The sequence below is a fragment of the Drosophila nasuta genome, chromosome 2R, assembly GCF_023558535.2.
Source record: "Drosophila nasuta strain 15112-1781.00 chromosome 2R, ASM2355853v1, whole genome shotgun sequence".
NCBI lineage: Eukaryota > Metazoa > Arthropoda > Insecta > Diptera > Drosophilidae > Drosophila > Drosophila nasuta.
In genome coordinates, this window is record NC_083456.1 from 15,495,845 (window position 1) to 15,522,415 (window position 26,571).

Here is a 26,571-nt window from a genome sequence, read left to right on the forward strand (position 1 = left end):
CCACTCAACTGATCAGCTGTTCATTGAACAGTTTTCAATTGTTTGTAGTTTCAACACGTGCAACGTACAACACATTTTTTATTAAGCTGTTATTTTTAAGTTGTATTAATAAAATGGATGAAAAAACATTAATTGAAACTGTGCACACTCAAAAACAAAAAGTGCACGTTCCTACAATGTGTAAGTGCTTTTAATAATAACTCAGAATAAGTCGTTAAATCCTTGTTTACAGTAACCTTTCAGAATGGATCCCTTGGCGCTTCCGCCGATTTCAGTTTAATTGAGAACAAAAAGCAGCGCAATTCACGCAAACGAGCGATGGTCGTAGCCGGGAGTAATGTCTACTCTGGTGATCTGCAGGAGAGTCAAGAATTCGATACGTACATTTGCATACGTAACAAAAACACCAACAAAGCAACCATTGTGCCCGTTCAACAAGCATTGCTCTCCAATAGCATCTACAAGACGCTAGAGGCACAAGGTCAACAGCCATTCTTCAGCAGAGAGCACGCTACAAAGAAGCTGCTCAAAGAGTTTGGAGGTCGCAAAGCTTCGCGCTATATGGCCAATACCGAGGAGATGATGGTCAATGTGGATGTAGTGCGCCAGGAACTGGATGAGACTGTTCAAAGCTCAGTGCGCAATGGTGGAGATGATGAGGAGGACGACACATTGCCCGAGGTGAATACCAATAACGCCGAGTACTTGGCCACCATTGTACCCGCCTTCGACAAGACGGCAACGAAAGTAGACGAAGTTTATGATGTGGAGAATGTGGTGCCACAATCGCTGCTTGACCGATTGGATGAGGAAGCGAAAAGTGTTTATGCAACACCAACAGAAAATTTACCGTAAGTCATGATGTACTTCCATCAATTATCTCTATAACCAATATATCTTAATTTTATATTCCAGCATTGAATCGGATTATTTGCGTGAATGCATCAAGCGCATACAGGAGAAACCAATTGCTTCGAAGCAAGACTTTCTCAACATCAAGCTGATCATCTACATGGATGCGCTGCAATCGCTGATTTCGTTGCGCAAGCGCCAAATGAAATTCGTGGAGCTCTCGCGCATCACAGAGAAAGTCGAGAACGATATACGACATCGTTTTGCCGATCCCAACGCGGCCAAGTCCTGCACACGTACCACGTTCAGCACAGAGAAGGCTCTAACGCATTTTATTGTCCTGGCATTGCTAATCAGCGAGAAGCACGAAGTGGACTCGAATACATTGTCGCGCATTCTGCGAACATCGAAGCAACGCATCGTAACCTATGCTCACATTGTGAATGCACGTCCCAAGGCGCGTTCGGATTTGCTAACGTTGCGTTTGCCTAGCACGGTGCCACCTCTAAAAGTCTCTGGACGTTTCCAGCGTAAAAAGTAAACAATATTTAAGACACCCTGTATCGGATTGCAGGCAGCAGCAGCTGCATCGATTAAACAAATTCACAGGGTGTTTTGTTGGCGTTTATTTCAAGGCCGTTTCAACTTCATTTTATGTGTATTTTTATTTAGATTTTAATTAAATATCGTGAGTAACATTTCAACACTTGGCGTGCAGCACTCGCTTTGTTTGCTTCGTTTGTTAATAAGAACTCAGGAAAAATAATACATGAACATTTCATTTTGCTAAATAGTTGGAAATTTTGCAGGGTGATTGATTCCTTCTTTTGTTTTCAAATATATCCAGAATTCGACACTGCTTTGCTCGTCATAACAATTTCATTAGATACCTTGGAATATTGTTACCCGCATTGGGTCTGTATGTGAGCTGTAGATGAAACAAATTATTAGTGCTTATTACATTTGTAGTTAATCTTACCACTTACACGCAAAACAAATGCAAGGCAATCTTGTTAATCCCTCCCCCATTTTGTTTTTTATAAGTTGTTAGTTTAGTGATTTGTTTTTATCGTTCGTCTTCTTAACATCATCATACGACATTGTCCAATTTAAACAGCCAAGCCGAAAACGGAGACAATGCAGTACATGGTTTTATTTTCCCAGCGAACTGTGCAGCTGCCGTCGGTGTCGTTGTTCCAATAGCAGGAGCTCGCAGTGTGCAAGCCAGCGCCATTCTTTTGCATAATCATCGCAGTCACAATATATTTGTATGGCTTCTGTTCCTTCGTGAGAACTGTCAAACAGTTCTCCACTACCTGTCCGGTCCAATTGTTTACCTTGTCGTGCTGGTACGCATTGCCACCGATAGTTGTCTCGATTGCCTCCTTAATTGTTTTGCTCACATCATCCACAATAAATTGACTTTCTTCGCGTGACTCATCCATATCTGTGTGTTTGTTTAGTTTACCACAATTGCGCTTAGTTCTTGCAAATAGTACTTATGTATTATCCGTTTTAGTTTTTGCTAGTTGGCGCGCGATATTTGCAAGCGTTGTGTTGGCGCGTCTGAATTGCCACACAAAAAAAATATGTCTGTTCGGTCTGGTCGGTTTTCGACAAAAATTTGCTTCCCTTGCTTGCTTGTTGTTGTTGTTGAGCAGTCGAGCTTAGTGATGTGCAAAACAAAGTAAAGGCGGAGAAACATCGATGGCAAAATCGATGCTTGAATGTTTTTCAAATATTTTAAAAAAATTGATTTTTTCCTCAAGGGCCAATTCTCTAATTTATAAAGTTTATTATGCTAAAGCAATTAATTATTATTTTAGTTGAATATATATTATAGTTTTTCCGTCACACTGTGACCATAAGCTATATTTCTATCGCCGACGCAAATATCAAAGATACACCTAAAATTGCAACCTGGCCAAACTTTTATCGTCAAAGACAGACAGCCTCGTAATATTTTGTGGCTATCGATTATCGATAGCAATGATTTATTGCACTGCCTATCGACCTTTCACATAATTTGTTTATTTTACGATAGCTGCACTATTTTTTTTTGGAATAATGAGCAATTCAACAGCCTCTGCCTTCTCCAGCTTGGATACGGCGGCCCTGGAACGCCAAACAGAATTGCTTAATGAACCGGCGGTCACATTTGAGCAAATATGGAATGAAACACATGAAAAAGTCAGCATCGGTTGGATACGACAAAATGGTTACAAGCGCGTAAGTTTTTACAATGGCCTTTCACCCAAGAGAATATAATTTGAATATAAAATATGTCTGTCAGATATGTCTGCAATTCCCAGACGACTATCTACCACACAGCAATGCCATCAGCAATGGCTTGAAGACAGCATTGGCTGCAGAAGAATGCAAAGTCTTCATTTTAGCAGACACTACTTATGGGAGTTGTTGTGTGGATGAAATCGCTGCCGCTCATGTGGAGTCCGACAGTATGATTCACTTTGGTAATGCCTGCCGCAGCAAAGCCAGCCGCCTGCCGGTGCTCTACTTGTACCCAGTGTTGTCACTAGAGTTGCCAAAAATGCTGCAGCAACTTACAACGCTGCAAGCGGAGTGCGCAGAACGCGAAGTTTGCATTTATTTTGACATAGGCTATCAGCATCTTTATGATCCGGCATCAAGCGAGGGTGAAGACACTCTGCACAGCCAGCTGCGTGAGCTTCTGCAGCCAAAGAAGCTGATCATCGAAGTGTATCCACCGCCAGCTGAGGATTGCGTGGAGAGCAAGCAACAGGCTGAATCTGCTTCAGATGCCGAGCGCATCTGCGTCTTTGTGGGCGCCGACAATCAGCGCTTTGCTAACTTGTCTCTGACCACTACAGCATATCAATGGCATATTTTAGATGGCGCCACAGCCACTATCAGCCTGAAGAATCCTCTGACAGCTCAATACATACGCCGACGTTACTATTATATCGAGAAATGCAAAGATGCCCAGACGCTGGGATTAATTGTGGCCACCTTAAGTGCTGTTGGCTATCTGGATGTGGTGACCCGTCTGCAGACGATGGCCAAGAGTCGCGGCATCAAGACACAGCTGATTTCAGTGGGTCGCATCAATCCAGCAAAGTTGGCTAACTTTCTAGAGATTGATTGCTTTGTACTAATCGGTTGTCCCTTTAACAACATGTACAACTCCAAGGAATATTACAAACCCATAGTATCTGTGTTTGAGGCTGAAATGGCATTGAATCCCGCCTGGCACATGAAATATCCAGCTTCATATGTGACGGACTTTAAACAGCTGCTGCCCGAGGGTCGCAGCTTTTTGCCGTTTGATGCAACAGCTGTGCAGGATCAACAGGATGTGAGTTTGGTTAGCGGACGCGTGCGAGGTGCCCAAGAGAACAATGATACAGTCGAGACTGCTGCAAACACAACGCTGGCCACTCAAGCTAAAATGGCCTTGATGACCAGCGACACGGGTTTATCCTTTGAGGATCGTACTTGGCAAGGTTTGGATCCCGCTTTAGGTCAAACTGAGCCAGCAAAAATACAAAAGGGTCTCAATGGCATTCCCATTAAGTACTCCCACGACTAGCTGACATGCTTAAGAACAACAATAAATAAGAACGATAACTAATCATATTACAGTGTTGTTGTATTGTATTTCATATTTTGGTTATAATTATTATTTTGTTTTTAGCTGATCTCGCATCGAAATATGTTGTGAATTAAACTAGCAACAAACGTCATTTAAACCCTCAACCAGTACATGGAGGAGCGGATTCTGTTGTAGTCGGGCAAATTCTCGACGGGACCAACGGCAGCAACAGCTGGGCATCTGTCGTACACATACTTCATGCCCACATCACGCACATTCTGCACGCTGACGGCATCGATGCGCTGCTCCAACTCATGCAGTGGGATGCGGCGGTTATAGCACAGGATCTGACGGCCAATGTCCTCGCAGATAGGCGTGGTGCCATCCAATTGCAACAGCATGTTTGTCTTCAACAGGTTCTTGGCACGCTCAACTTCAGCCTCTGTGACCATGGTGCACAAGCGCATCCATTCGGTTTGCACATTGAAGAGCATGTCCTATTGAAAGGAGAGACGATGGTTGTCACACAGATATACAAGCAAAAGATTTATAAACTAACCTCGCACTGCAGAGGATCGCAGACGAAGTAGATGCCCCAGAGGCCGGTATCCTTGTAGCAGGTGTTGAACGACTGGAAGCTGTGGCACAAATCTGCAAAGCAAAAAAGTAATAGATAGAGAAGAGCACAGAGTACATAAGTGGACTACTTACTATCCTCAGCGCTGGCACGAGCCAAGTTAGATGCATTGTTGGCGCCACCGCCCTGGGAGCGATCCCAAGCACCGACCAAAGTGTTGGCCACCATCAAGGGGATGTTATCCTGATCGGTCCAGCCGCAACCTTCCACAGCAATAGCCACATGAGCCAGGGGCAGCGAGTCATCGCGCACACGCACCTCAGAGCCAGTGAAGCGGCATGGTGTCACTTCAGCGGGCAGAAGGCTGGCCTCCAGACGGCCCAGCGACTGATCAGCCAGCTTGACGAGTTCGTCGTGCTTGACGCCACCAGCGCCAGCCAAAACAATGCGCGATGCCTTGTAGTGCGTCTGAATGTAATCGGTTAAATCGGATTTGCCAATAGATCTGTATACAAAGCATCAATTAGCAAAGAAATTTATTGATCACAATTGTACTTACTGAATGTTCTTAGTGGGGCCCAAGATGGTCTGGCCAAGGGGCGTACCCTGGTAGGCGGTGGCGTGCAAATGGTCAAAGACCACCTCCTGAAGATTGCTCTCGACTTCTTGCATCTCACGCAGAATGACGGAACGTTCACGCGCAATCTCGGCTTCACCCAGCTTGGAGTTCTGAATGATATCGGCGAGAATCTCTACAGCCTTGGGCACATCCTTGGACAGACACTTGGCATAGAATACAGTCTGCTCCCGAGATGTGTAGGCATTCAGATGAGCGCCCAAATTCTCGACCTCCAATTCCAAATCGGTTTGCGAACGCTTGGCAGTGCCCTAAAGCGAGAACAAAGATTACCACCTGATTTCTCTTGTTATTTTACAAATCGTTCATTGTACGCACCTTAAAGGCCATGTGCTCCAGGAAGTGAGCGACACCATTGTTCTTCTCGTTCTCGGAGCGGGAACCAGCATCGATCCAGAGTCCAACGGTAGCGGTGGAGGCGCCCGAATCCTCGCTAGCAACGCGCAGACCGTTGTCTAGCTTGGTCACCTGGGTGGCGGGTATGTTCAACAGAGTCTTCTTCACCGTCAAAGCGGATTTGTAGCGCTAGAACAGAAAAACAAAAAAATTATTTAAACATTTCAATTGATTGAGCAACACACATAACCTCAAAACTTGAGCACAGCAATTTTTTAACTTATTTTAACGTCTTCAGGAAAATGCTTTTTAGCTGTTGCATGTTTAAGTTGCAAAGGCAAATGTTTGACTAGCATTTGCCAACTTTCAACAATACAAAAGCGCATCAACGGCTTACAACATTTACAATTACGTAATTTTCAATTTGGTGAGTGTAATTTAAAACATAACTAACTGCTAAACTTACCTTGATTAGGTCAACGCCGCGCGTAAACGAGCGCATGTTTTGCGTTACATTAAGCACACGCAATGCCATTATTTGTTTTATATTCGTTTAAGAGTTTATACTTAAAATTAGTTAAACTTCTGCGTTCCCGATGTCGCGGCGCCTGCTGAAAAATTTCATACACACATACACACCGATATTTACACAACGGTGTTAAGTAAGCTGCGGCACAAAAACAGCTGTTTGGCTCGCCTTTTGCTAAGCTGGTCACACAGCAACAACGCAAAAGTTGGCAACGCGCAACTAATTTTCGTGGAACGCCGCTTTCGGTTTTCTGTTTACAATAGTTTTGGAATTTTAGTTGTGTTTTTACTAAAATCAGATTCAAATTTAGTGCAATTTAAACAAAACCAAAGCCAACTGTGTTGAGATGGCTGGCAACTTTTGGCAGAGCTCACATTCACAACAATGGATACTCGATAAGCAGGATTTACTGCGCGAACGACAAAATGATTTGCTTGCGTTAAACGAGGATGAATATCAAAAGATCTTTATATTCTTTGCCAATGTCATACAAGTGCTGGGCGAACAGTTGAAATTACGCCAACAAGTCATTGCCACGGCTACAGTTTATTTTAAGCGTTTTTATGCGCGCAACTCCCTGAAAAACATTGATCCGCTGCTCCTGGCACCCACCTGCATCCTGCTGGCGTCTAAAGTGGAGGAGTTTGGCGTCATTTCGAACTCGCGCTTGATTTCCATTTGTCAATCGGCTATCAAGACCAAGTTCAACTATGCCTACACCCAGGAGTTTCCCTATCGTACCAATCACATCCTGGAATGCGAGTTTTACCTGCTCGAGAATCTCGATTGTTGTTTGATTGTCTTTCAACCGTATCGGCCATTGTTGCAACTGGTCCAAGACATGAACCAGGAGGATCAGCTGCTGTCGCTCAGTTGGCGCATAGTGAACGACTCGCTGCGCACTGATGTCTGTCTGCTATATCCGCCATATCAGGTAAGCTAACCCATTGTCTTTTAGTGTTTCATCCTTATTAAACAATCTCATCCTGCAGATAGCCATCGCCTGCTTGCAAATCGCTTGTGTTATTATGCAGAAGGATGCAACAAAACTCTGGTTTGCCGAACTCAATGTGGATCTGGATAAAGTGCAAGAGATTGTGAGAGCTATAGTTAATCTATACGAACTGTGGAAGGACTGGAAGGAGAAGGATGAAATACAAATGCTGCTTTCGAAGATACCCAAACCGAAACCACCGCCACAGCGCTAAGACTTTTTTTTATAAAAATATGTGCATTCTATATATTTATATTATAAGTCCTAAAAACTACTTATTTATTATAGGTACTTGGCTTGTCCACTCGAAAACTTTGTGTTTAATATCTTGGCCTTGTCCACAATCGATTTGGTTTGATTCTTGTCAATCTTGTTAAGCTTCAGATCCACATCGCGACTAAATGGACGACGCTCTGGCTTCGCTCCAGCTGCGGCGAGTTCCTTTTCCTAGAAAAAACAATTAGGTTAATAAATGTTCGGGGTTTTTTGGAAGATTGGCTCACCCTTTCACGCTGCTCCTTGCGCAGTTTCTTCTGGTGCAGCTCCACAAGCGACTCGTCACGTTTGTGCTTCTTTTTATGCTTTTTGGCTATCTGCTCCTGTTCCTCGTCACGTTGACGCTCGTACTTGGCCTGCGCCGCCTGCTCCATGTCCTTGGAGCTGCAAGGTTTGGGACCCGCAGCCGCTGCAGCACTTTGGGGCGTCTTGGTCCAGGAACTGCGATCACTAAAGTCTGGTCGCTCTTTACCCTGGTAAAAGGTGCGCTTCATATTGTTGAGTGCTGCCAGGCCACCTTTGAGTCCCACCTCAGGCAGCTCTAACATCCACTCTTCGCGCACATCTTGATCTGTTGCTGTGGCATTCAAGGAATCGCCCTGTAATGCGGCCAGCTTTAAAGTCAGCGCACGTTCCTCTAGCTCGACTTGTGTGGCATTTGGCAAGGGACCAAAGGTGCCACACTGATCATCATCATCGGGTTCATCATTGGGATGATCAGTAACAACACTTTCAGCATTGGTGTTTTCAGCAATGTTGCTAGGCATCACAGGACCAATCATTGGAGCCGCTTGTGGTTGCTTCAACAAATGTGGTGGCAATGCAGGTCCAAAGGCATCATCATTGTCTACAGCCTCCGCTAGTTGTCGAGGAGGAGCAGGAACTGTTGGCTGCACTTTTGGCTCATCTCTTCGGCTCCTCTTTTTCTTTGTGGCGTTTGTCGCGTTTCGCCTTCTTCGACTTCTTGTGCTTTTTCCCCACATCTTTGTCATGTTTTTTTATGTTTTCGCTTGCGTCTGTGATCCTCAGAGCTTGTACTGCTGTCGCTGCTGGAATCGCTGGACATTTTGTGCTGCAAATGCGCAAAATTAAAACTCAATCATTTTTACTGTTTGCATCGAACTTTGGTTTCTCTATTATAACGTCAAAAACTGTTGGGACTTAAAAATAATTAACAATATTATAGAATAGCGCAACTTAGTAAATATTGCTTGTGGCAGGGATTATATTTGATCTTAGATGTTGGGACTATGTCGAGTCCTAAGCAAAAGTCTTGTTGGCCTTACGATAGCTATACTGGAGGGACTTAAAGATGCCCGCCGTGGCAATATTCTTAATCGACTGTGAGATGCTGCTGCGCCAAACTATGTCGTTGACTGAGACCTGCACAATCTTGGGCAGCAATGGAGTGATACAGAGATGTTCCACCACTTCACAATAATCGCCACGGCAGGCGGCATTCTTTTGCAGCCTTCTACGCAGCTCCTGGGGCAAGTGTCGCAAATGGAATCGTGTTGCTGCTCGCGATTTATCCTGTTCAAAAGTGATAGATGGCTTCAACGAACCCGGCTCTTCACCATGCATGTTGACGGCCACGTACTCGGCCAGTTGCTTCATTATGGGTTGGTAGAGCGCATAGAAATCGGCCATTTGGGGTGCTACTATGTTATGCACCTTTTGCTTATTCTCGCCAAATATCATGCGAAAATCACCCTTGTAACTGAGTCCGGCAATCGCATGGAACAATTGGTACGCGGTAAACTTCTCGGGAAGCAGAAGGAGCGCTGTTTCGCAAGCCGATAAGAGATTTCGATCAATGGCCGATTGCAGGCGGGGATTATCTGATAGATTGACGAGACCGGTGACTGGCTTTTGCAAGCGTCCAGCTAAATACAGATATCGCCAATTTATCAAATCATCAACAAGATTATCTTCGTGCACCACGCCATACTTGATGGTAATGCCCAGATCCTGCAGCGGCACCAATGTGTTAAAATAAACCCGTGCTCCCAAGTCGTCCTGATAGCGTGCTAACAAATTGGGACCCATAAAACGCATGGCTGAATAGTGGCTGGCATGACGATAAACGTTCTCCGCATGAAATCCCAGTGAATCGCGCACGCAAAATATTAAATCAATCACATTATTCGTCGACTTCTTCTGATCGTAACCCACTTGCTGTTTGACGCCCGAGCCATAAGCGAACATGTAACTGACATTGCCAATGGGAAAACGGGTGACTGTCCGCCTGTACACGTCCAGCATGGCGAAGTTGATTATGGTAATGGGGTCGGGTTTGGGTAAAGTTGCGGTTGGGATATTTGTTAGCGTGGTATTAACTGATGATTTGTATAATTACGTTTCGTTTGGGCCAATATTAGGTTGCGGATTTTCAGTTGGGCATCGAAGTAAGTGCAGCAGTTGTCTTCCTCCAAACGTCGATAGCTCTAAGTCAAGAATATATGTTTATTGTACTTCTAATATTTTTATAGAAGCAGCTTAGCAACAGTGAGACCGTAGTTTTAATTTCGAGAAATATTCTGCATCGCGATATTTACCACTTTAGTAGTACTTGATGATTAGACTTAAAAAAATATAACTTGTTTTGTCATTGAATAGATTTCTTTAAATTATTACCTCGAAGAACAAAAATAGTATCAAGAACGAAAGAAAAATTTTGTATGACAGTAATTAACATTTAAAAACAAACAAATACGCTAGGCATTTGTCAGTATATTTTGTAGCAACAATATATAAAATTAGTGGTCCCACTCTAAATTACCGGCTATAAATTTGAGGGCTGGAAGCTGACAGATGATAACCATAATGTAAACGTAATATTTTGCCTGTTTCTTTTGAATCATTTAAAACTCATATTTTACTTTTTTGATAATATTTTCACAACAAATTTTAACGCTCTGCTCGAATTGAATTGTTGATCATTTCCTTTCATTTCCATAAGTTATAAAAAATTTTGGCGCTGGAAGTAGTGTTGACAACCCTAAATTATCGGTGCTTTGTATTCGGAAGAAGAAGAAAAACGCACATTTTTTGTACCACAACATAATTGGACCGGACCACACCGCACATCACTCCATTTGTATTTGCTGCTAACTCTGCAACTGCATACACAATAAATAAAACAATGCCGCTCCCACCGAAACGGTCAAAAGATGCACCAGAAGCTGATGCAGAACAGACAATAGCGATAGACGACAAAGAAGCGTCCACTTCTCAGACCGCCGAGTGCAACAGAAGTATAGCTGATTTCACAACGGTGAGTGCATTGGAAATGTGAGTTTATAGTTTCAACAACTAACCCAACCATTTCGCTTGATAGGAAGCATACCGGAAAGTTGTGGCCGCCACACGCTCCTGTAATGCTATTCCACAGGATGCAGCGCGTTCCGTTTATCTGAGTTATCCGGGATATGCACGCATGCTGGAGGAACAATCACAGCGTGTGCTGGGCTTGATCAACAAAGTGCTGCACTTTGAGAAGATCAGCGGCGACATCAGACGGTAAGCAGTGGTTCAATTGACTTTCAATCTATGATATGCTAGCTGACTTAAGAAACGACTGAAGTGTATCTTCCATAAACCATGGTATGGTCTGCATTTTATTATTGGGACCGCTGCAATTCTCAAATGCATCATTGTGGTTCTGCTAAAGCTTAGTCTGAAAACCAACATATTAATAGTTAATATTATCGAGTGATAGTTCAGATAGCATTAATTTTAGGACAATGGTTATAAATTATGGTTCAGCTAAAAATCTTTGGCGGGTATCTTACTGTTGGTGACACTCAATGTAGCTTTTTAAGCGATTACTAATTCTATGCTTTATATACAGGCGTCAAGGAGACGAGCAGCTTGAAATGGTGCAGGAATGCAATGATATTCTCTTCGAGCGGATCACAACTAATCTGGACATTAAGAGCGGGCAAAGGCACAGGCATAACCACGTGGTGGTGGAGACTCAAGTGGATGTGCAGTCGGCTCTAACAGCGATACCGACCGCAACAACAACTGAGGCGACGACACCACGTGCTGGTACCTGGAATCGTGCCGGCTCCGCATCAAGTCCGTCACTGCCCCGAAGCACGGTATCAGCTCGTCTGTTTACCGCAAAGAATATAATGCGACCGCAAATGCAGTTTAAGGTGCCGGTGGATAATAGTGCACAGAATCCCTTCAGACCAAGGCTGACGGAAAAGCCAAATTCTCTGAAACCTTTGGCACTGCTGCCCGAATACGATGATGCCGGCGAGGTTGCGTCTTTTTTGCATCCCTACGAGTTTGAACTGCTTAAATTTGAACCATCCAAGGAACAGTTGCAAAAACAAAAGCCATTGCTTCCGCTGCCACCAGATTCCAATGAGCTGATGCTTGTGGATAGCGTGGAGAAGCTGCAACAGGCGCTGTTGGAGCTGCAGCAAGCGAGCGAGATTGCCATCGATGTGGAGCACCATTCGTATCGTACATTCATGGGTATTACGTGTCTGGTTCAGATGTCAACACGCACCAAGGACTACATATTCGATACGTTAGTGTTGCGCGAAGAGATGCACATCTTGAATCTGGTGCTAACTGATCCCAAAAAGCTGAAGATATTGCACGGCGCTGATTTGGACATCGAGTGGCTGCAACGTGACCTCTCCTTGTACATTGTCAACATGTTTGATACGCATCGTGCGGCCAAAGCCTTGAACATGGCACGCCTCTCATTGGCCTTTCTTCTCAAGCATTACTTGGATCTCGATGTGGACAAGAGCTTGCAGTTGGCTGACTGGCGAATGCGTCCGCTACCCCAGCAGTTGATCGACTATGCGCGTCAAGATACACACTATTTGATATATGTGTTTGAGCGCATGACCAACGATCTGTTGGAGGCCGATCAGGGTCAACAACAGTCATTGCGCATGGTCTACCAGATGAGCACTGAAGTGTGCAAGAAACGCTACACGAAGCCACACATTGGCCCCGAGTCGCATTTGGATTTGGTGCGCAAAACGAAGCGGTCCTTTGATAATCGCCAGCTGCATGCATTGCACGGTATCTTTTCTTGGCGCGATGCCACAGCGCGACAGGAGGACGAGAGTTATGGCTATGTGCTGCCCAATCACATGATGCTGCAGATAGCGGAGAGTTTGCCGCGAGAGATGCAGGGCATTTTGGCATGCTGCAATCCCATACCACCGTTGGTGCGTCAACAGCTACACACGCTACATCAGATTGTGTTGCAGGCACGCGAACAGCCGCTGGTCAAAGTGAGTTACAATGGAATCAATGGAAATAACAATAACAAACAGACGAAGGTTTCTACTCTGCAGTCGTATCAAGAGGCTGCTGGGCCATGCATGGTCTTGGCCACCTGTTGATGTGTCTTCAGAATATCCATTCGATTCGATTATTACTGTATTCCAAACTATCAAATAAGAGATATACAATAATCAATATTTCTAAATATATTTCTGTTGTATATTATATTCCTACTTACAGCCCATCCTCGAGCACAACAGCAAGGGTCTGGGAAACACTTACTTGGCACCCACCACCAAGGACTTTAACAGCAAACTGAATTGTCCACACGATTTCTCTCATCACGAGGAGACGCGCGATGATCTGCCCACCCTCCTAAAGCGCAGCTCCACAGGCAAACTATTGCGTCCCGATCAACAGGAAAGCAATAATCCTTTGTTGCCTGTAATGACCCCAGCGTTTGGACTATTCCAGAAATCAGCGTCAACCGCACAGGAGGACGATAAGCGTTGGCAGCAGGCACGTAAGGAGAGTCAAATGCTGCGCATGCCCTACAAACGTTATCTGGCCATCTTACCACTCATGCAACAGCAAAAGATCGAGCAAAATGCTCGCGAGCAGCGTGAGTTGGCGCAACGACGCTTGTGTCCAGCAGAACCGGCACCCGAAAGTATCAAGTTGGAGGCAGTGGCCAAGGAGGAGTTGGATGATGACAAATATAGTCTGCCTCTGAAGGAGCAGCTAAAACGCAAGCATCAATCAGCTGCCAATAATAACGAACACGCCAGCGATATAAAACGTTCGAAAAAAGAAGAAAAAACAGCCATAAAAACGGAAGCACCTGCTACAGTTGAAGTGTCTGAAGCTGGGGACAGTGATGATGACGCTGTTGTCGAAGTTCCTATTGAAAAGAATGCTCCAGAGAATCCGCCAGCGACAAGCAACAGTCGGCAGCAAAAGCGTCAGCAGAAAAATCAACGTTTCAAATCCAAATCCCGCGTCCAACAAGCCCAAAGCTCTAATCGTCCAATACAGCTGCCTGCAAATCTGGGAGCACCGCAGCACTTTGACTACAAGAACGTGGACTTCCGACAATTCAAGGGAGGCGCACAACGTGCTCGCGGAACCGAAGTTAAGGCACAAATACGTGGCAAGGTAAATTACGTGAAAAAAACATTAGTAATATCAACTAATAAAATTTTAAATTCCAGAATCGTCCGAATAATCGCAATAACAAAAAGTTTAATAAGCTTTTCACATTCAGCAACGCTAAGAAAGAGGGTAAAAAGTAAGTGACAACGGAGTCTCAGCTTCCAGACAAAAAAACAAGAACCATGCAACAGACTAGTTGAGTATGTAGTTAGGAAACTACAGAAATAATTAAACAAATCAGTTTTGTTATCATTCATTCTTTATGCTTATTGTCTACAAATATAAACCAAACTATATGAATAAAACTAATAGTTATTGCAGATTGTGCTATTACTTATAGACCCATTTAGACAATTCTACTAAATATAATTGGTCAATGTTTTCATCTCTATAGTTACGCGATTAACTTACGTCGTGGCACTTGACATACATTTGATTCATTCATGCAAGCCGCTTTCTATAAAACTAATAACAATATAAGCCTAATATAAGCAAGACAACTTTCAAGTTACAGCGTTTTGAACATCTTATCACCCTCCTTGTCCATGCAATACTCGACGACAGCAAACACCACCAGTAATCTTCGCTCCACACCTCGTTTGTGCTTGTCGGTGATGAGCGGATAAAGTGCATCCTGTTTGGACAGACGATCCACAATTTCAGATAATACGCCCCCGGAGAAAACTTGCAATCGATCCCAAGTTGATTTTCGAATGCTTCAAAAGGGTAAACAAAGATTACACAATGATCTATTTGCATTAATTGTGTGGAGACTCACAGACAGCATTGATATAGCGGCGCCAGAATGTCCAAGTGATCTTTGTTGGGATTGCCAAATGCCTTGCCATTATCGATGAGTACTACACGCTCCTCGCGGGTTTCATAATGATGGCGATCGCCATTCTGTATCAGGTAATCAAAAATAGCCACATCTATGAGGTCCAGCAGGCGTATTGTTTCCATTTTGCTCTTGAGCGATCTTCAGTAAAAAGTGCAAATTTATTATTAATAAATTATAGACAAAGCAAAAATATAAGAGCTATGAAATGCTACTGGCCTACAACTAGTTCTTGAATTTAGGTTATTTTAAGATAAGGGTTTAACGAATGCTTCAAGTCGATGAATAAAAAAGCAGTTGTAATGAATAGTAAAATTTTTTTTTTTTTATTTTTGATTGCACTTACTTGCAGTAGGTCATATCATCTTCCCACGGGGCTCGCTTTTCCTCTTTATAGGTGCGCTGCCAGGGCGAGCGTCGCTTGGCCAGTGTTCCAGGTACAATGTAAATCATAACACCCTCAATGTTATGCTTCTCATCGCCACAAACCACTTCATCCTCATTGCAATAGTGACATTTGCCATATAAGCAATATGTTTCCTTACCGTCCTCTTCACTTGTTTCGATTTTGATCGTATGCTGCAGTTCTTGATCGCCATTCGCATAGATTTCTTTTTTCAAATTCACAACACGACCCACCACAATCGGAGTCCAGCGCAGATCGAGCACAGCGCCCAAATAGAAGGCGTATACCTCGGCGGCATGTCGATCTTTGCCACTGTAGACGACTCCCTCGACGACAAAGTCACGTGGATACCATTGTGGTTTGAAGATGACCTTCTGCTGATTATTAAGGCGCATAAGAAGCTTCAACTGGGTCCCACGTGCCAAGTTTTGTACCTTGGTGATGGGCTCATCGCGCAGTGTTTTGAGCAACTGACCCATCGATGAGTCGTAGAGTGGATAAATCTCATTCTCATGCGGCCACTAAACAAGGAATGTCGAGGTAATTCAAATTTACATTGTGATTATGTGTTCTTACCCAATTGGCAATCTCCCAGAGGACGCTGGCATTTTCGTACGCAGTCAGTTTGTAGTTCTTGAGCAGCTTGTTGCGAAACATAAAGAAACGTGGATTACGATTCAAATACGCCGGCTTCAGATGCCGTATCTTGTGCCGTATCATGTTCTCCAAGGCTCGCACACTGGACAACTGTCCCTCCTCGGCATTGAGATAGTACATGAAGTAGAAGTTGGCGCCGAGCACCACACAGAGGAGTGTGGCAATGATGCACACAATGATGACACCGCGTTTGTTCATAGTCTAACTATTAGCTGCTGCTGCTGCTGCCGTAGTCTTCTCTGGGCTGTGAAAGATGTGCGTTTCGCTGGGCGCTCGTACTTTATTTTTAATATTAATGCCTATATGTAACGCAAATAATTTGTCGCTGTTGTTAATGCTAGGCTGTTGATGTTGCTGCTGCTGCATGCTGCGGCTTCTTTCTATTCTTTGCTTTCCTTTTTGTTTTGTCTTTTGGCAGACATTGGCGACAACTGTTCTCATCAGTCCATTGTTGTTGTTCTCATTAATTGAAAATATGCGACAAGTCATTTGCTTTCTTTCTTAATTAAAATGTCATCGCTTGAGTCCTGTACACTGTTTACAACAATAATGCGCGTTCCTTGCTAGCTCCAACAACAGCAATATCAACAGCAGGCACCGCATGGCATAGAAACACCGGTTCAATGCAGGTGCTTCACTCACATCGAATAATATAGGCACGTGACGTCACGACTGTTGCTGTTGCTCACCTTTCGCGGTTGTTGGTACATTGAATTGAAAATGGAGCACAGCTCTTCGATGCCAATAAGCAAATACATTTTACTGCTGCCGCCAATTGTTGTAAATCAACGCCAAAGTTTACATTTCGGCCTCTTCTTATAAATGATTTGTTTGGCCTCGACGCGTGCCGCGATTGCCGCATTCAAAGCAACTCAATTTGTTTACATTCACAACTGTGTTGATAATGTATTTGTATGCGTGTTTATTTCTAGGCGTTGTATTATATAGATATGGTCACACCATGGTTTGCTTTGAGTATTTAAAATTCTTCAATGTATGCACGATTTATTTAAATAAATTGCTGCTTAATGTAGAAAAGAATGCATATTAATAAACTGCACGCAAGAGAGCATTAATTGAGCGCATCAGGTGAAAATGTTATTAAGTATACGGGATAACAGAGGAACTACAATGCGTTGATCTGTTATTAACAGACTGTTAAAAACTTGGCGAGCCGTTAAATTTGATTTGCAAATTTGCAGCATAATCAACTTGATAACAATAATTTTGTGCTTATTTAGAAATTTTTTGATATTTCAGTCGTTTATAAATTATGTTCAGATAAAACGAAATTCTAAATTGTTGCTAGCAAAAAGTGGCAGTTGGGCTCAATATGGACACGATGCAGTGTCAGTGCAATCAAATTAAAGAGGCTCGTGTGCTGGTCCTCTACACTGGCGGCTCCATAGGCATGATGCGCAACGATGCAGGCGGTAAGTCTTTAGATTTCACTGATTCTACATTTTCAATAAGTCTTATAAATTCAGTTCTGACTCCTATTCCCAATGAGCTACCGAAGCGAATACGCGAAGATCCCAACTGCCACGATATCACGTATACGTCGCGCTATGAGGCCAATGAAGAGCCTCCTCTGGTCCTACCCATCCTAAACGAAGCGGCGCTGCGAGTTGTCTATGATATAAAGGTATATGAACCACTATTGGATTCTAGCTGCATGGCCATGAATGATTGGATACGCATGGCAAACAACATAGGCGTAAGTTTACAAATTGTATAACAACAAGTTTAATAAGTCGATACTCACAGGAATACTATGAACGCTATGATGGCTTTGTGATCCTGCACGGCACCGATACCATGGCCTATACTGCCTCTGCTTTGGCCTTTATGCTGGAGAATTTGGGGAAACCCGTTGTGATTACGGGCGCTGCAATTCCCATTTTTGAAATGCGCACCGATGGACGCGATAACTTTGTTGGGTCGTTGATGCTGGCTGGGAACTATAATATTCCCGAGGTGATGATCTATTTCGACAAGAATGTGCTGCGAGGTTGTCGCTCCACAAAAATTAATTCCATGGGTTTCCATGCATTCGATTCACCAAATAATCCGAAGCTCGGCAAAGTTGGTATAAATGTTGAGATCAAGAACTATCAAATATATCGACCCTGTAATCTGGGTGAATTTATGGTAGAAAATAAGTTGGAGCCCAACGTTGCACTGCTGAGAATTTATCCGGGCATTACGCCGGCGGTACTGAGGGCTTTTCTCGCTGCACCAATAAAAGGTGTTGTCATCCAGAGCTTTGGTTGCGGCAATATGCCCGAGCAGAAGGATCTCTTCGAAGTGCTACGTGTGGCCATCGAAGGCGGGCTCTTGGTGGTAAACACAACACAATGTCTGCAGGGCGAGGTGGCGCCCATCTACGAAACAGCCAACTGGATGCAAATGGGTGTCGTGCCGGGCGGTGATATGACCCAAGAGGCGGCACTCACAAAACTTGCCTATGTGCTAGGCAAAGACAAATGGAGCTTGGAGCAAAAGAAGCAGATGATGCAGTTAAATTTGCGTGGCGAATTAAGCACTCAATTCACTGCGAAGATCAATGATATGGATTTAATTGAGGGCGTAGCGCGTACACTGCATCTCTCCAGTTGCAAGGAAAGTGATCAAATGTGTTCCACATTCTTTCCAGCACTCGTCGATGCTGCTGTTCGAGCTGGTGATGTAGCCAAGCTGAAATCCCTCAAAGCGTACGGTGCGAATTTATGCGAAACCAATTGTGAAGGACGCACTGCGTTGCATTTGTCCTGTTATCTGGGTCAGCAGGACTGTGTGGCATGCCTCTTGGGTGCAGGCTGTCCCGCCGACTTGACCGATCGCTTCAATCGAACGCCACTGCACGAAGCCATTGATGCAGACAATCACAAAATAATCGAGTTACTGTTAAAAAGCGGCGCCAAACTGCAGCAGGAAGATCAGCAGGCGCTGGCAGAACAACTGCGAATGCTGGCCGAGAATGGACAAATCGAACGGCTGGAGTCCTATCGCTTAGCTGGCGCAAATCTAATGCTAGCCGATCGCTCTGGTCGAACACCCTTGCACTATGCAGCTCAACTGGGGAACCTGCCGGTTGTGGAATACCTATTGCTTTTCTATAATGATGTGAAACTTAAGGATGTCTTAGGGCTGGAGCCCGTCCATTATGCCAAGGCGACAAACCATAGCGAAGTTATAGCGGCACTATGTGATAAGATTAAGGACACAAAGAGTTGAATGAATTCTGCTTGTTATGGGAAAAACAAAAAGCGTCTCGATTTGTTTTGTTTTTTTTTTCTCTTTTTTTGTGAAATAATTTCAAATATAATTTTAGCTTATACCTGGTATATGTATAATTAGTTTGTTTTCAGTGTGTCCAAGTCGAGGGCGACTACAACAACGACGACGGCGACGATGCGTAGGTAACACATTAAAATTCATTTCTACATAGTATAGATGTGTGTCTGTATTGTGTGTGTGTTTGAGTTTTGTGTGTTTTACAATTCAAAATTGTCGTTGCTTTTGCTTACATCGAGATACAGATACAGATACATATGCACAACGCTATCATTTTGCATCGCATTGTTAGTAAATATGTATGTATTATGTGTATGTGTGTGAGTTTGCCTATATTTAGATAAGTAAAGTATGTATAGAATATATGTTATTTGTATATTATGTATATGTATATGGGTTTCTTCTTATTATATGTAAATGTTGTGTTCATTAAAGTTACTTTTTTGTTTTGTGTGTTATGCAAAAATAAAACAAGCAAATTGTAAAATGTAACATAAATACAATTATTGGCAACATAAAAAAAAACAAAAATAATTGTCATGTATTATAATTGTAGTTGGCTTAAAAAGGAAATAAAATCAAATACACACCATCACAAGTATATTGATTAAACTTGCGACTCGTATGCATCGTATCGTATATATATATATATAAAACTAGTTGCTGTGCATCCTACATACACTTTTCTAGATAGCGCTACTTAGTATTACGCATTAAAGTTAGAAAATAATGAGTGTTTGTTTTTTTTTTTGTTGTTTCTCGTTTTCTGCTGGGTTTTGCATAATTCGAATACTGAACATCGGGCCCATTTCTTTCAGAACCGATGATACAGTAGTACAGTACAAGTTATTAGTCGTATTTGCCTTAGAATTCTAAAATGACACATATTTTCGTATGCTTTTCGCTATAAATTTGACATTTAGACATGAAATATTGCTCATTATTTTATGTTTATAAACGCTTTTGATTCTTTGTAACTTGTCCATGTAATTCATATTTACTATATATATACTGTTTGTATAATTCATCATTTTCTTGTATATAGTGATCATTTATATGCGTAGGTTTTTTTTTTTGTTAGCTGCTGAAGCAATAAGCGGTTGCTGTCGTTTATCTACTCGTAATTTGTTATTAATACTTAAAATTGCTTTTCGAATTGTTTTGTTTGTCTACGGCTTAAAATACAATTGTTTCTTTTACTTTTTTTTTTTTGCGTTTTAGTTTATGTTGTGAATTTAAAAACACTACTAGACTACATTACAAAATTTTTTATCTTCACTGGGGTTTTAGATCGTCCATCGTTCATCCATTCCTACTTTCATACAGTCGCGTCTTCAGCTATTCTCATGATTGTGTTACAAAATATATGTATATAAAGAAATGCATACGTGAAATAGTATTTTCGTTGTGACAGTTTTGGGGCGGGGGGAGAAGGGGAGTGGTACATTTGGAAGGAGAGGGGCGAAGCTATTCAGTAGATATTGAAAACGTTGCATAATGGGTTTAAACTAAATTGCACATTGAGTTAAATTTTGAACGCAGATTAAATATTATATAGTATATGTATATACATTCAAGTGTATTATTGTGTGTCTTATGTGTGGATATGTACAGCAACACTTGTGTGTGTGTGAGAGATAAAGAGTGGTGTGTGTGATTTGTGTGTTTGTTTGTGTGGGAGATAGCGGGCACCTTAAAATCTAATTCTGGATGTTTTTGAGAGCATTTCGGCTTAATTAAATGTATAAAATACAATTAGTGTTGCTGCTACTATTGTTGTTTTTGCTGCTGCCCTAGTTAACCATCAGTGTATGCGATTCCATGGGCGCTGCTGAGTCATACAGCGTGTCAGTATCCTGCGTGGGTTCACCCTGCAGTTGGCATTGATTGGACAGGGTGCCCGCACCGCAGTCACAAAAGAAGCTACAGCGCAAAATCAAACAAATGTCAATTAGTAAATTACATTAATAATTTATACCAACTCAGTACACTTACCGATCGTGTCGTATGAATTCAACATCATGTCCTGCATGACAATTTTTTATGCAATTCACGCATATGGCATTTCGATCCGTTGTATTGCAAGTTTGGCAACGATAAAAATCGTGCATGGGAAATGATGTGTAGCTGCTAATCTTATATAGACACTGGCCACTCGACACAGCCTTCTCGACCTCATCCTCGTTATTGAAGATGTTATTGCCACGTGTAATTGGTTGCACACCACTGGCCAGGCACAAGCCGCCGAATTTATTTTTAAAGATTTGATTATGCTCCAGGGTTGCTGTTGCATTGTTAGTGATCTCAACACCCGCTGCTTGTCCATCGTAAATCCGATTGCGTCGTAGTATGGGATGCGATTGCGTTGAGATCAAAACGCCAGCCTGTGTATTCCGGAATATATCGTTCTCTTCGAGAATGCCTTTGCCGCCATTGAATATACAAATGCCACCATCACGACCATCATAGATCTTGTTGCGTTTCAATGTTGGATTCGAGTCCGTCTTAATCCACACACCAGCCATGGCATTGTCAAAGATCTCGTTCTGCTCCAGCAACCCCAAACCGCCGTTATAGACCAGAACACCTCCGTTTTGTCCGCCCCAGATCTTGTTGCCACGTATCACCGGATTGCTGCCCGTTCGTATTTGCACTCCCGAATAGAGGTGATTGAAGATATCGTTGTCCTCGAGCTTGCCGTGTCCATTATCATAGAAATAGACGCCAACCTGCTTGCCAGAATGGATGCGATTGCGTCGCAGCACTGGCGTACTGCCCGTGGTTATCCAAACGCCAGCCAGCGTATTCGAGTACACTTCGTTCTCCTCGATCAGCCCTTGACCCTTCTCATGCACATAGATGCCTCCATGTTGGCCATGATGTATCTTATTGTGACGCACTATCGGATCGCTATTTGTGCGTATCTGAATACCGGCCAAAGCGTTGCCATAGATATTGTTGTGCTCAATGAGGCCGCGACCCTCGCCAAAGATGTACACGCCTCCCTGATGACCATTATAGATCTCGTTCTTGCGTATAGTTGGATTACTATTCGATGTTATCCACACACCTGCACAAATATGTGTATGATATGTGTAAGTTACTCTGCCTTTGATTGATGTTTGAAGTTCAAAGACTTACCTGCAAAATTATTCGAATGTATTCGATTCTCGATGAACTGCCCAAGACCATTCTCATGCACATAGATGCCCCCCGTTTGACCATGATGTATCTCACACTTGACCACCGTGGGATTGGCCCCAGCCTTCACTTCGAAGCCAGCTATGCGATTGTTGTGAATATCGTTCTTCTCGAAGTACCCCTGAAATGAATAATAGTAATCAGTGTGGTTATGACCATGACCAATTTAATTGTTGGCTTGTTATTATATTCAGTTGTGTTACATATAATGAGTGAATGTTAAGTACTAATTCAGTCACTTACTATTTAAATCGCTTTAGTGAAACATATAAAATGGATGTAATTAAAATTTTTTCTATCAGATTTTGTGATTGATTAAATAATGTTATTAATTCCGTAAAATATCAGTATGTTTACTTAGTTGAATGGAATTATTTTCTGAATGATGAAGATCAAAATCCCAAATTGTAGTTGAATTAAGAAGTTATAATCGAACTAAATGTCAAGTAATGGAAATAAATTGTGTCTTTAACGCGATACTTATATGATGAAATAATTTGAAATGGAAATTGAAAGCCAATTTAAAACTAATAAATTGGACAAATGGAAATAAATTAATTAATTAGGAACTTAATAACGATAAAATGAATAGCAAAATAATAAATACCAGTAGAGAGAAGTAATTGCGACAATTTTAAACTCACCATGCCATTCTCAAAGGTAAAGATGCCCACATCACGTCCATGGTGAATGTGATTCTCTCGCATTATGGGACTGGCAAAGTTCTTCACCCAGATGCCGGCCAGAGCATTGCGACTGATTTCGTTGTGTTCATAGGTGCCCTGGGCATAGTCTGTCACATAGAGTCCAACGTTCTCGCAGTCACTGATGTCACAATTGCGAATGACAGGATTGGCACTGACGCCACCCACACAAACGGCAGCTCCCACTACAGACGTTGACCGTATGATGCAGTTGTCCACGGTGGGTGAACAGTTCTCTCCAATGTCCAGACAATAGTGCTTGTGATGCGACACCGTCGAAGTGACCTCCGGGGAGAATTTGAGCGTCAAATAGCCAACATACGCATACTTGGCTCCCTCGACAAACATGACAGTGGACCCCGCCTCACGTTCCAGCACCACAGATTCCGCCACATTGCCGGGAGCAGCGCCTACAAGCGCGACATCCGAATCAATGAATAGATACTCGCCCTTGTAGTGGCCGGCATGAAGAAAGATAAGCGGACCCGGATGTTCAGTGGGTGGTACGTTTTCCTCATAGATATTGGCCAAAGCATTGACACTCGCGCCGCCAGCTGCTCCTGCGCCACCCGCCGCTGAACTGCTGCTGGTATTTGAGAGACCCGCATTCACATTGCCAGCTCCTGCTCCTGCACCGGCACTTGACCCAGAAGCAAACGCGGCAGCCGCACGCTCCTCGGGATAATCGAGTGCAGCCTGTATGGTATTGAAGAACACAATGCTACGTCCAGAATGCCGTTTATCCTGATATCCAGGACGCACATGAACGCCACGGTAGAGCTGGTGAAAACTCTCTTTCCAGGGATTGGCATACTCCGATTCCTCGGGTTTTTCAAAGACAAATTTGCAAAGCTCGGGATTAAACAGTGGCAAATCGTATTCGAATACAGACTGATAGAGACGTTTCCACAACTCCGTGTCATTGGCAATGGTATTGAAACGTTTACACACCAACGCCAACCGACACAAATCCTGTTCTAGCAGATACGAGAATATGGCCAGTAGCACCTCATCCGCTAGCTCGTACTGCAAATACTGAGCCGCTGTTGGTCCCGCACCACTCGCCGCACTTCCTGCACTGCCCGCCTCCGCATTGGGCATTGCAGCTGTATCCGTTTCGCCGCTTTGCGTGTAGAGGCGACGAGAACGTTTGCGAGCCGGCAGCATATAGTTGTTATCCTCGATGACAGCAGCAGCGCCGCCAACAGGCAAGGCGCCGCAATGCTGTTGCTGCGGCACAGAGCTGTGTACATTGGGTGGCTGGGCTAATGTGGCGCCCGTTGTGGGAGCATTGTTGACGGGAAATGTGGCGCTTGTGGAGGGCGCTTGAACAATGGCGCTGGGCGATGATGACGAGGATGTTGCAGATGTTGCCGAGGATGTCGATGATGCCGATGATGTTGAGGACGATGACGATGAGGACGAAGATGACGATGAAGACGACGAGGAGGACGTTGACGTTGAGCTGGCAGGTGACGAGGTGCTGGGATTGATCAAAGTGGGTGAACTACTTGCTGGGCCAACAACCATAACAGCACCAGCTCCAGTTGATGATGACGCACTTGTAGCACACCATTGCTCATGATTACTGTTGTTGTTGCTGGCGGCGACTGCGGCAGAGATCTTGCGCCTCAAGTCGTAAGGCGACTGATGGCAGCAGGATGCAGTTGCTGTTGCAGTGCTGATGTTGTTGCTGCCGCTACTGCAGTTAAGAGTATTTTGAGTGGAAGATGTGCTGGGAAACATTGAAGTGCAGGTGGTGATGTTGTTGCTACTGCTGCTTGGACCGGCAGCTGAGTTGCCCTCGGTTGTGTCCATGATTTGAACAGTGCTGTAAGCATGATTGACTCCTCCACTTGTTCCCGTTGTGCTGTTTGTGGCAGAAGTGCTGTTTGTGCCCGCTGCAGCTGCTGCTGCGTTGCTGCTGCTTGTAGGCTGCCCGCTATCAAAGTATTCGGCTGAATTACCGGTGTTGTTACCTTGATTAGCAACTCCACCAACGCCACCTGCTCCTCCTCCAGCAGCTGAGGGTGGCGATGTGCTTGTCGAGGAGGCGGCAGCTGCACTGCTTTGTTGAGCATGCACGCTCTGTTGCAGCATGGGATCCATAATGTTACCCGTGGGACGATTCGGCATCGCAATGCGATTGGCTCCTTTTCGTCTCGAGCGTCGCACATAGGTGCGTGATGATGTGAATGATGCACTGGGCATTTCGAAGTGTGTGTGTATGGTGGGGGGGAGGCGGGGGTTAAGAGAAGTCTTATGGCCGTTTAACACTTTTTTCACTGTATTGAATTATAATTTCCAACCCCAATCCACAATTCCAATTCTACTCACACACACACAAGTTGACGCACACACACACACATGCAGAGTGAGAGCCACAGACAGACCCACACACACAGTCACAAATTATGTGTGAACACCGCGATTCGTACTATACGGATTTTCTCCTTTCACTTGCTGCTTACAGATTGCAAACACTTTAGCTTAACACTTTTCCATATGCCATTTACTTGTATCGCAATTGTTTCTGATGCGAACATTTTCCCCAAAAAACTATTGGTCGTTCATCAGCCAGTTTTTTGCCTGCTTCATCATCTGCTCTTCTTCCTATTGTATGTATTTGCGTGTAAGTGAGTGCGTGTGTTTGAACGTGTGTGTGTGTGTGGAGTTTTCGGGGTTTCTATCCTTTGTTTCTCCTTTGTTTTGTTTTATTTGGATAGAAGAGCAACACTAGCTATCACATTGTTGGCTGCTCGCTGTTTCGCTCGCTCATTGTTTCTTTTGTTTGCTCTTTGTGCCTTGGTTTCGTATTGGGCAGCTGAAAATTTTTTTTAACTTTTCCACGACTTTTTTGTTAGCCGCACTAACTTAGTAATTTCCAAGTATTTCTTTAACTTTTTAGACTTTGCAACAAATTGTAAGGTGAAGTCACCATTTAAAGCAAATAAAAACGGTTTTTAATTCACTGTGAACGAAGCTGGGAAACGTAGGAAACGAGAATAGAGGTGGCGAAACATCGATGATACTATCGATGCATCGATGCTTTCCATCATTTCTCTTATATATCGATTTTTAAATGTACACATCGATGGTTTTTTTTAGACAATTACAATAAGTAAATTAAAAATAAATTCTCATTAAATAATTTTGAAATTATATGCGTGTAAGTTTCAGATGTATTCGTTTTTTTTTCAACAAAAAAACTTTTAGTGTATTTATATACTAGGTAGTATACTAGGTGTCAGAGTATAGCAACCCTGATCTCCGTGCTCT

The 26,571-nt window shown here is 43.4% G+C and overlaps 11 protein-coding genes across 15 annotated transcripts in view; 5 read left to right on the forward strand and 6 right to left on the reverse strand.

Moving 5' to 3' along the window:
* Nucleotides 1-29: 29 nt before the first annotated feature.
* LOC132787266 (uncharacterized) lies at nucleotides 30-1,785 on the forward strand. The gene is made up of 3 exons (XM_060794199.1): nucleotides 30-180; nucleotides 233-851; nucleotides 916-1,785. The coding sequence occupies exons 1-3, from the start codon at nucleotides 114-116 to the stop codon at nucleotides 1,391-1,393; spliced, it is 1,164 nt and encodes a 387-aa protein (XP_060650182.1). The 5' UTR covers nucleotides 30-113; the 3' UTR covers nucleotides 1,394-1,785.
* LOC132787271 (dynein light chain Tctex-type) lies at nucleotides 1,499-2,527 on the reverse strand. 2 transcript variants are annotated; one of them, XM_060794207.1, is made up of 2 exons: nucleotides 1,832-2,527; nucleotides 1,499-1,780 (listed from the first exon to the last, which is right to left on the reverse strand). In XM_060794207.1, the coding sequence occupies exon 1, from the start codon at nucleotides 2,295-2,297 to the stop codon at nucleotides 1,962-1,964; it is 336 nt and encodes a 111-aa protein (XP_060650190.1). In that variant the 5' UTR covers nucleotides 2,298-2,527; the 3' UTR covers nucleotides 1,499-1,780; nucleotides 1,832-1,961. The 2 variants fall into 2 exon arrangements, with proteins under 2 accessions (XP_060650190.1, XP_060650189.1); XM_060794206.1 differs by having other exon boundaries at nucleotides 1,839-2,526.
* Nucleotides 2,528-2,845: 318 nt separating this feature from the next.
* LOC132787263 (2-(3-amino-3-carboxypropyl)histidine synthase subunit 2) lies at nucleotides 2,846-4,470 on the forward strand. Its single transcript, XM_060794196.1, has 2 exons — nucleotides 2,846-3,081; nucleotides 3,146-4,470. The coding sequence occupies exons 1-2, from the start codon at nucleotides 2,920-2,922 to the stop codon at nucleotides 4,421-4,423; spliced, it is 1,440 nt and encodes a 479-aa protein (XP_060650179.1). The 5' UTR covers nucleotides 2,846-2,919; the 3' UTR covers nucleotides 4,424-4,470.
* LOC132787264 (mitochondrial-processing peptidase subunit beta) lies at nucleotides 4,466-6,685 on the reverse strand. Its single transcript, XM_060794197.1, has 6 exons — nucleotides 6,443-6,685; nucleotides 5,959-6,165; nucleotides 5,563-5,891; nucleotides 5,138-5,508; nucleotides 4,986-5,077; nucleotides 4,466-4,923 (listed from the first exon to the last, which is right to left on the reverse strand). The coding sequence occupies exons 1-6, from the start codon at nucleotides 6,509-6,511 to the stop codon at nucleotides 4,579-4,581; spliced, it is 1,413 nt and encodes a 470-aa protein (XP_060650180.1). The 5' UTR covers nucleotides 6,512-6,685; the 3' UTR covers nucleotides 4,466-4,578.
* Nucleotides 6,686-6,833: 148 nt separating this feature from the next.
* Nucleotides 6,834-7,713, forward strand: LOC132787270 (cyclin-C). The gene is made up of 2 exons (XM_060794205.1): nucleotides 6,834-7,439; nucleotides 7,498-7,713. Exons 1-2 carry the CDS (start codon nucleotides 6,852-6,854, stop codon nucleotides 7,711-7,713), a joined length of 804 nt encoding a protein of 267 aa, XP_060650188.1. The 5' UTR covers nucleotides 6,834-6,851.
* A 68-nt stretch (nucleotides 7,714-7,781) lies between these two features.
* Nucleotides 7,782-8,847, reverse strand: LOC132787269 (GPALPP motifs-containing protein 1). The gene is given in 4 exon segments (XM_060794204.1): nucleotides 7,782-7,946; nucleotides 8,003-8,684; nucleotides 8,686-8,777; nucleotides 8,779-8,847. Coding segments are annotated over 4 exon segments (1,002 nt in total). The 5' UTR covers nucleotides 8,842-8,847.
* A 20-nt stretch (nucleotides 8,848-8,867) lies between these two features.
* LOC132787268 (phosphatidate cytidylyltransferase, mitochondrial) lies at nucleotides 8,868-10,650 on the reverse strand. 3 transcript variants are annotated; one of them, XM_060794200.1, is made up of 3 exons: nucleotides 10,558-10,650; nucleotides 10,135-10,222; nucleotides 8,868-10,023 (listed from the first exon to the last, which is right to left on the reverse strand). In XM_060794200.1, exons 1-3 carry the CDS (start codon nucleotides 10,637-10,639, stop codon nucleotides 9,036-9,038), a joined length of 1,158 nt encoding a protein of 385 aa, XP_060650183.1. In that variant the 5' UTR covers nucleotides 10,640-10,650; the 3' UTR covers nucleotides 8,868-9,035. The 3 variants fall into 3 exon arrangements, with proteins under 3 accessions (XP_060650183.1, XP_060650184.1, XP_060650185.1); XM_060794201.1 differs by lacking the exon at nucleotides 10,558-10,650 and adding an exon at nucleotides 10,413-10,522; XM_060794202.1 differs by lacking the exon at nucleotides 10,558-10,650 and adding an exon at nucleotides 10,334-10,425 and having other exon boundaries at nucleotides 8,868-10,222.
* Nucleotides 10,651-10,914: 264 nt separating this feature from the next.
* The window catches only part of LOC132787259 (exosome component 10), a 43,701-nt gene continuing 28,044 nt past the window's right edge, over nucleotides 10,915-26,571 (forward strand). The window contains exons 1-5 of one of the 2 annotated variants that reach the window (XM_060794191.1): nucleotides 10,915-11,052; nucleotides 11,116-11,297; nucleotides 11,629-13,045; nucleotides 13,278-14,192; nucleotides 14,249-14,362. In XM_060794191.1, the coding sequence (XP_060650174.1) occupies nucleotides 10,921-11,052; nucleotides 11,116-11,297; nucleotides 11,629-13,045; nucleotides 13,278-14,192; nucleotides 14,249-14,329 (2,727 nt within the window). In that variant the 5' untranslated portion in view covers nucleotides 10,915-10,920 and the 3' untranslated portion in view covers nucleotides 14,330-14,362. Of the gene's footprint in view, nucleotides 11,053-11,115; nucleotides 11,298-11,628; nucleotides 13,046-13,277; nucleotides 14,193-14,248; nucleotides 14,370-26,571 lie in introns of those variants that run through there. The other variant, XM_060794190.1, reaches the window with a different exon arrangement.
* Nucleotides 14,418-17,149, reverse strand: LOC132787265 (glycosaminoglycan xylosylkinase homolog). The gene is made up of 4 exons (XM_060794198.1): nucleotides 16,010-17,149; nucleotides 15,374-15,954; nucleotides 14,968-15,168; nucleotides 14,418-14,905 (listed from the first exon to the last, which is right to left on the reverse strand). The coding sequence occupies exons 1-4, from the start codon at nucleotides 16,286-16,288 to the stop codon at nucleotides 14,698-14,700; spliced, it is 1,269 nt and encodes a 422-aa protein (XP_060650181.1). The 5' UTR covers nucleotides 16,289-17,149; the 3' UTR covers nucleotides 14,418-14,697.
* Nucleotides 17,329-19,437, forward strand: LOC132787261 (L-asparaginase). The gene is made up of 3 exons (XM_060794194.1): nucleotides 17,329-17,523; nucleotides 17,578-17,807; nucleotides 17,858-19,437. The coding sequence occupies exons 1-3, from the start codon at nucleotides 17,424-17,426 to the stop codon at nucleotides 19,325-19,327; spliced, it is 1,800 nt and encodes a 599-aa protein (XP_060650177.1). The 5' UTR covers nucleotides 17,329-17,423; the 3' UTR covers nucleotides 19,328-19,437.
* Nucleotides 20,564-26,451, reverse strand: LOC132787258 (F-box only protein 11). Its single transcript, XM_060794189.1, has 4 exons — nucleotides 23,233-26,451; nucleotides 22,529-22,709; nucleotides 21,383-22,457; nucleotides 20,564-21,310 (listed from the first exon to the last, which is right to left on the reverse strand). The coding sequence occupies exons 1-4, from the start codon at nucleotides 25,501-25,503 to the stop codon at nucleotides 21,181-21,183; spliced, it is 3,657 nt and encodes a 1,218-aa protein (XP_060650172.1). The 5' UTR covers nucleotides 25,504-26,451; the 3' UTR covers nucleotides 20,564-21,180.

Excerpts from the sequence above, each read along its gene's own strand:
- LOC132787266 (XM_060794199.1), top strand. The coding sequence starts at position 114 with ATGGATGAAAAAACATTAATTGAAACTGTGCACACTCAAAAACAAAAA. Across the intron at positions 181-232 it reads AGTGCACGTTCCTACAATGT|TAACCTTTCAGAATGGATCC; the intron begins GTAAGTGCTTTT and ends CCTTGTTTACAG. Across the intron at positions 852-915 it reads ACACCAACAGAAAATTTACC|CATTGAATCGGATTATTTGC; the intron begins GTAAGTCATGAT and ends TTTATATTCCAG.
- LOC132787271 (XM_060794207.1), bottom strand. The coding sequence starts at position 2,297 with ATGGATGAGTCACGCGAAGAAAGTCAATTTATTGTGGATGATGTGAGC.
- LOC132787263 (XM_060794196.1), top strand. The coding sequence starts at position 2,920 with ATGAGCAATTCAACAGCCTCTGCCTTCTCCAGCTTGGATACGGCGGCC. Across the intron at positions 3,082-3,145 it reads GACAAAATGGTTACAAGCGC|ATATGTCTGCAATTCCCAGA; the intron begins GTAAGTTTTTAC and ends TATGTCTGTCAG.
- LOC132787264 (XM_060794197.1), bottom strand. The coding sequence starts at position 6,511 with ATGGCATTGCGTGTGCTTAATGTAACGCAAAACATGCGCTCGTTTACG. Across the intron at positions 5,509-5,562 it reads GGCCCCACTAAGAACATTCA|ATCTATTGGCAAATCCGATT; the intron begins GTAAGTACAATT and ends CTTTGTATACAG. Across the intron at positions 4,924-4,985 it reads GCGATCCTCTGCAGTGCGAG|GACATGCTCTTCAATGTGCA; the intron begins GTTAGTTTATAA and ends TCCTTTCAATAG.
- LOC132787270 (XM_060794205.1), top strand. The coding sequence starts at position 6,852 with ATGGCTGGCAACTTTTGGCAGAGCTCACATTCACAACAATGGATACTC. Across the intron at positions 7,440-7,497 it reads TGCTATATCCGCCATATCAG|ATAGCCATCGCCTGCTTGCA; the intron begins GTAAGCTAACCC and ends CTCATCCTGCAG.
- LOC132787268 (XM_060794200.1), bottom strand. The coding sequence starts at position 10,639 with ATGATTCAAAAGAAACAGGCAAAATATTACGTTTACATTATGGTTATC. Across the intron at positions 10,223-10,557 it reads AGCCCTCAAATTTATAGCCG|AGCTATCGACGTTTGGAGGA; the intron begins GTAATTTAGAGT and ends TTCTTGACTTAG. Across the intron at positions 10,024-10,134 it reads AATATTGGCCCAAACGAAAC|GCGGACAGTCACCCGTTTTC; the intron begins GTAATTATACAA and ends GGACGTGTACAG.
- LOC132787265 (XM_060794198.1), bottom strand. The coding sequence starts at position 16,288 with ATGAACAAACGCGGTGTCATCATTGTGTGCATCATTGCCACACTCCTC. Across the intron at positions 15,955-16,009 it reads TCTGGGAGATTGCCAATTGG|TGGCCGCATGAGAATGAGAT; the intron begins GTAAGAACACAT and ends TTCCTTGTTTAG. Across the intron at positions 14,906-14,967 it reads CCGCTATATCAATGCTGTCT|CATTCGAAAATCAACTTGGG; the intron begins GTGAGTCTCCAC and ends ACCCTTTTGAAG.
- LOC132787261 (XM_060794194.1), top strand. The coding sequence starts at position 17,424 with ATGGACACGATGCAGTGTCAGTGCAATCAAATTAAAGAGGCTCGTGTG. Across the intron at positions 17,524-17,577 it reads GATGCGCAACGATGCAGGCG|TTCTGACTCCTATTCCCAAT; the intron begins GTAAGTCTTTAG and ends TTATAAATTCAG. Across the intron at positions 17,808-17,857 it reads GCATGGCAAACAACATAGGC|GAATACTATGAACGCTATGA; the intron begins GTAAGTTTACAA and ends CGATACTCACAG.
- LOC132787258 (XM_060794189.1), bottom strand. The coding sequence starts at position 25,503 with ATGCCCAGTGCATCATTCACATCATCACGCACCTATGTGCGACGCTCG. Across the intron at positions 22,710-23,232 it reads TTACCTTTGAGAATGGCATG|GGGTACTTCGAGAAGAACGA; the intron begins GTGAGTTTAAAA and ends TATTCATTTCAG. Across the intron at positions 22,458-22,528 it reads ACATTCGAATAATTTTGCAG|GTGTGTGGATAACATCGAAT; the intron begins GTAAGTCTTTGA and ends ATATTTGTGCAG.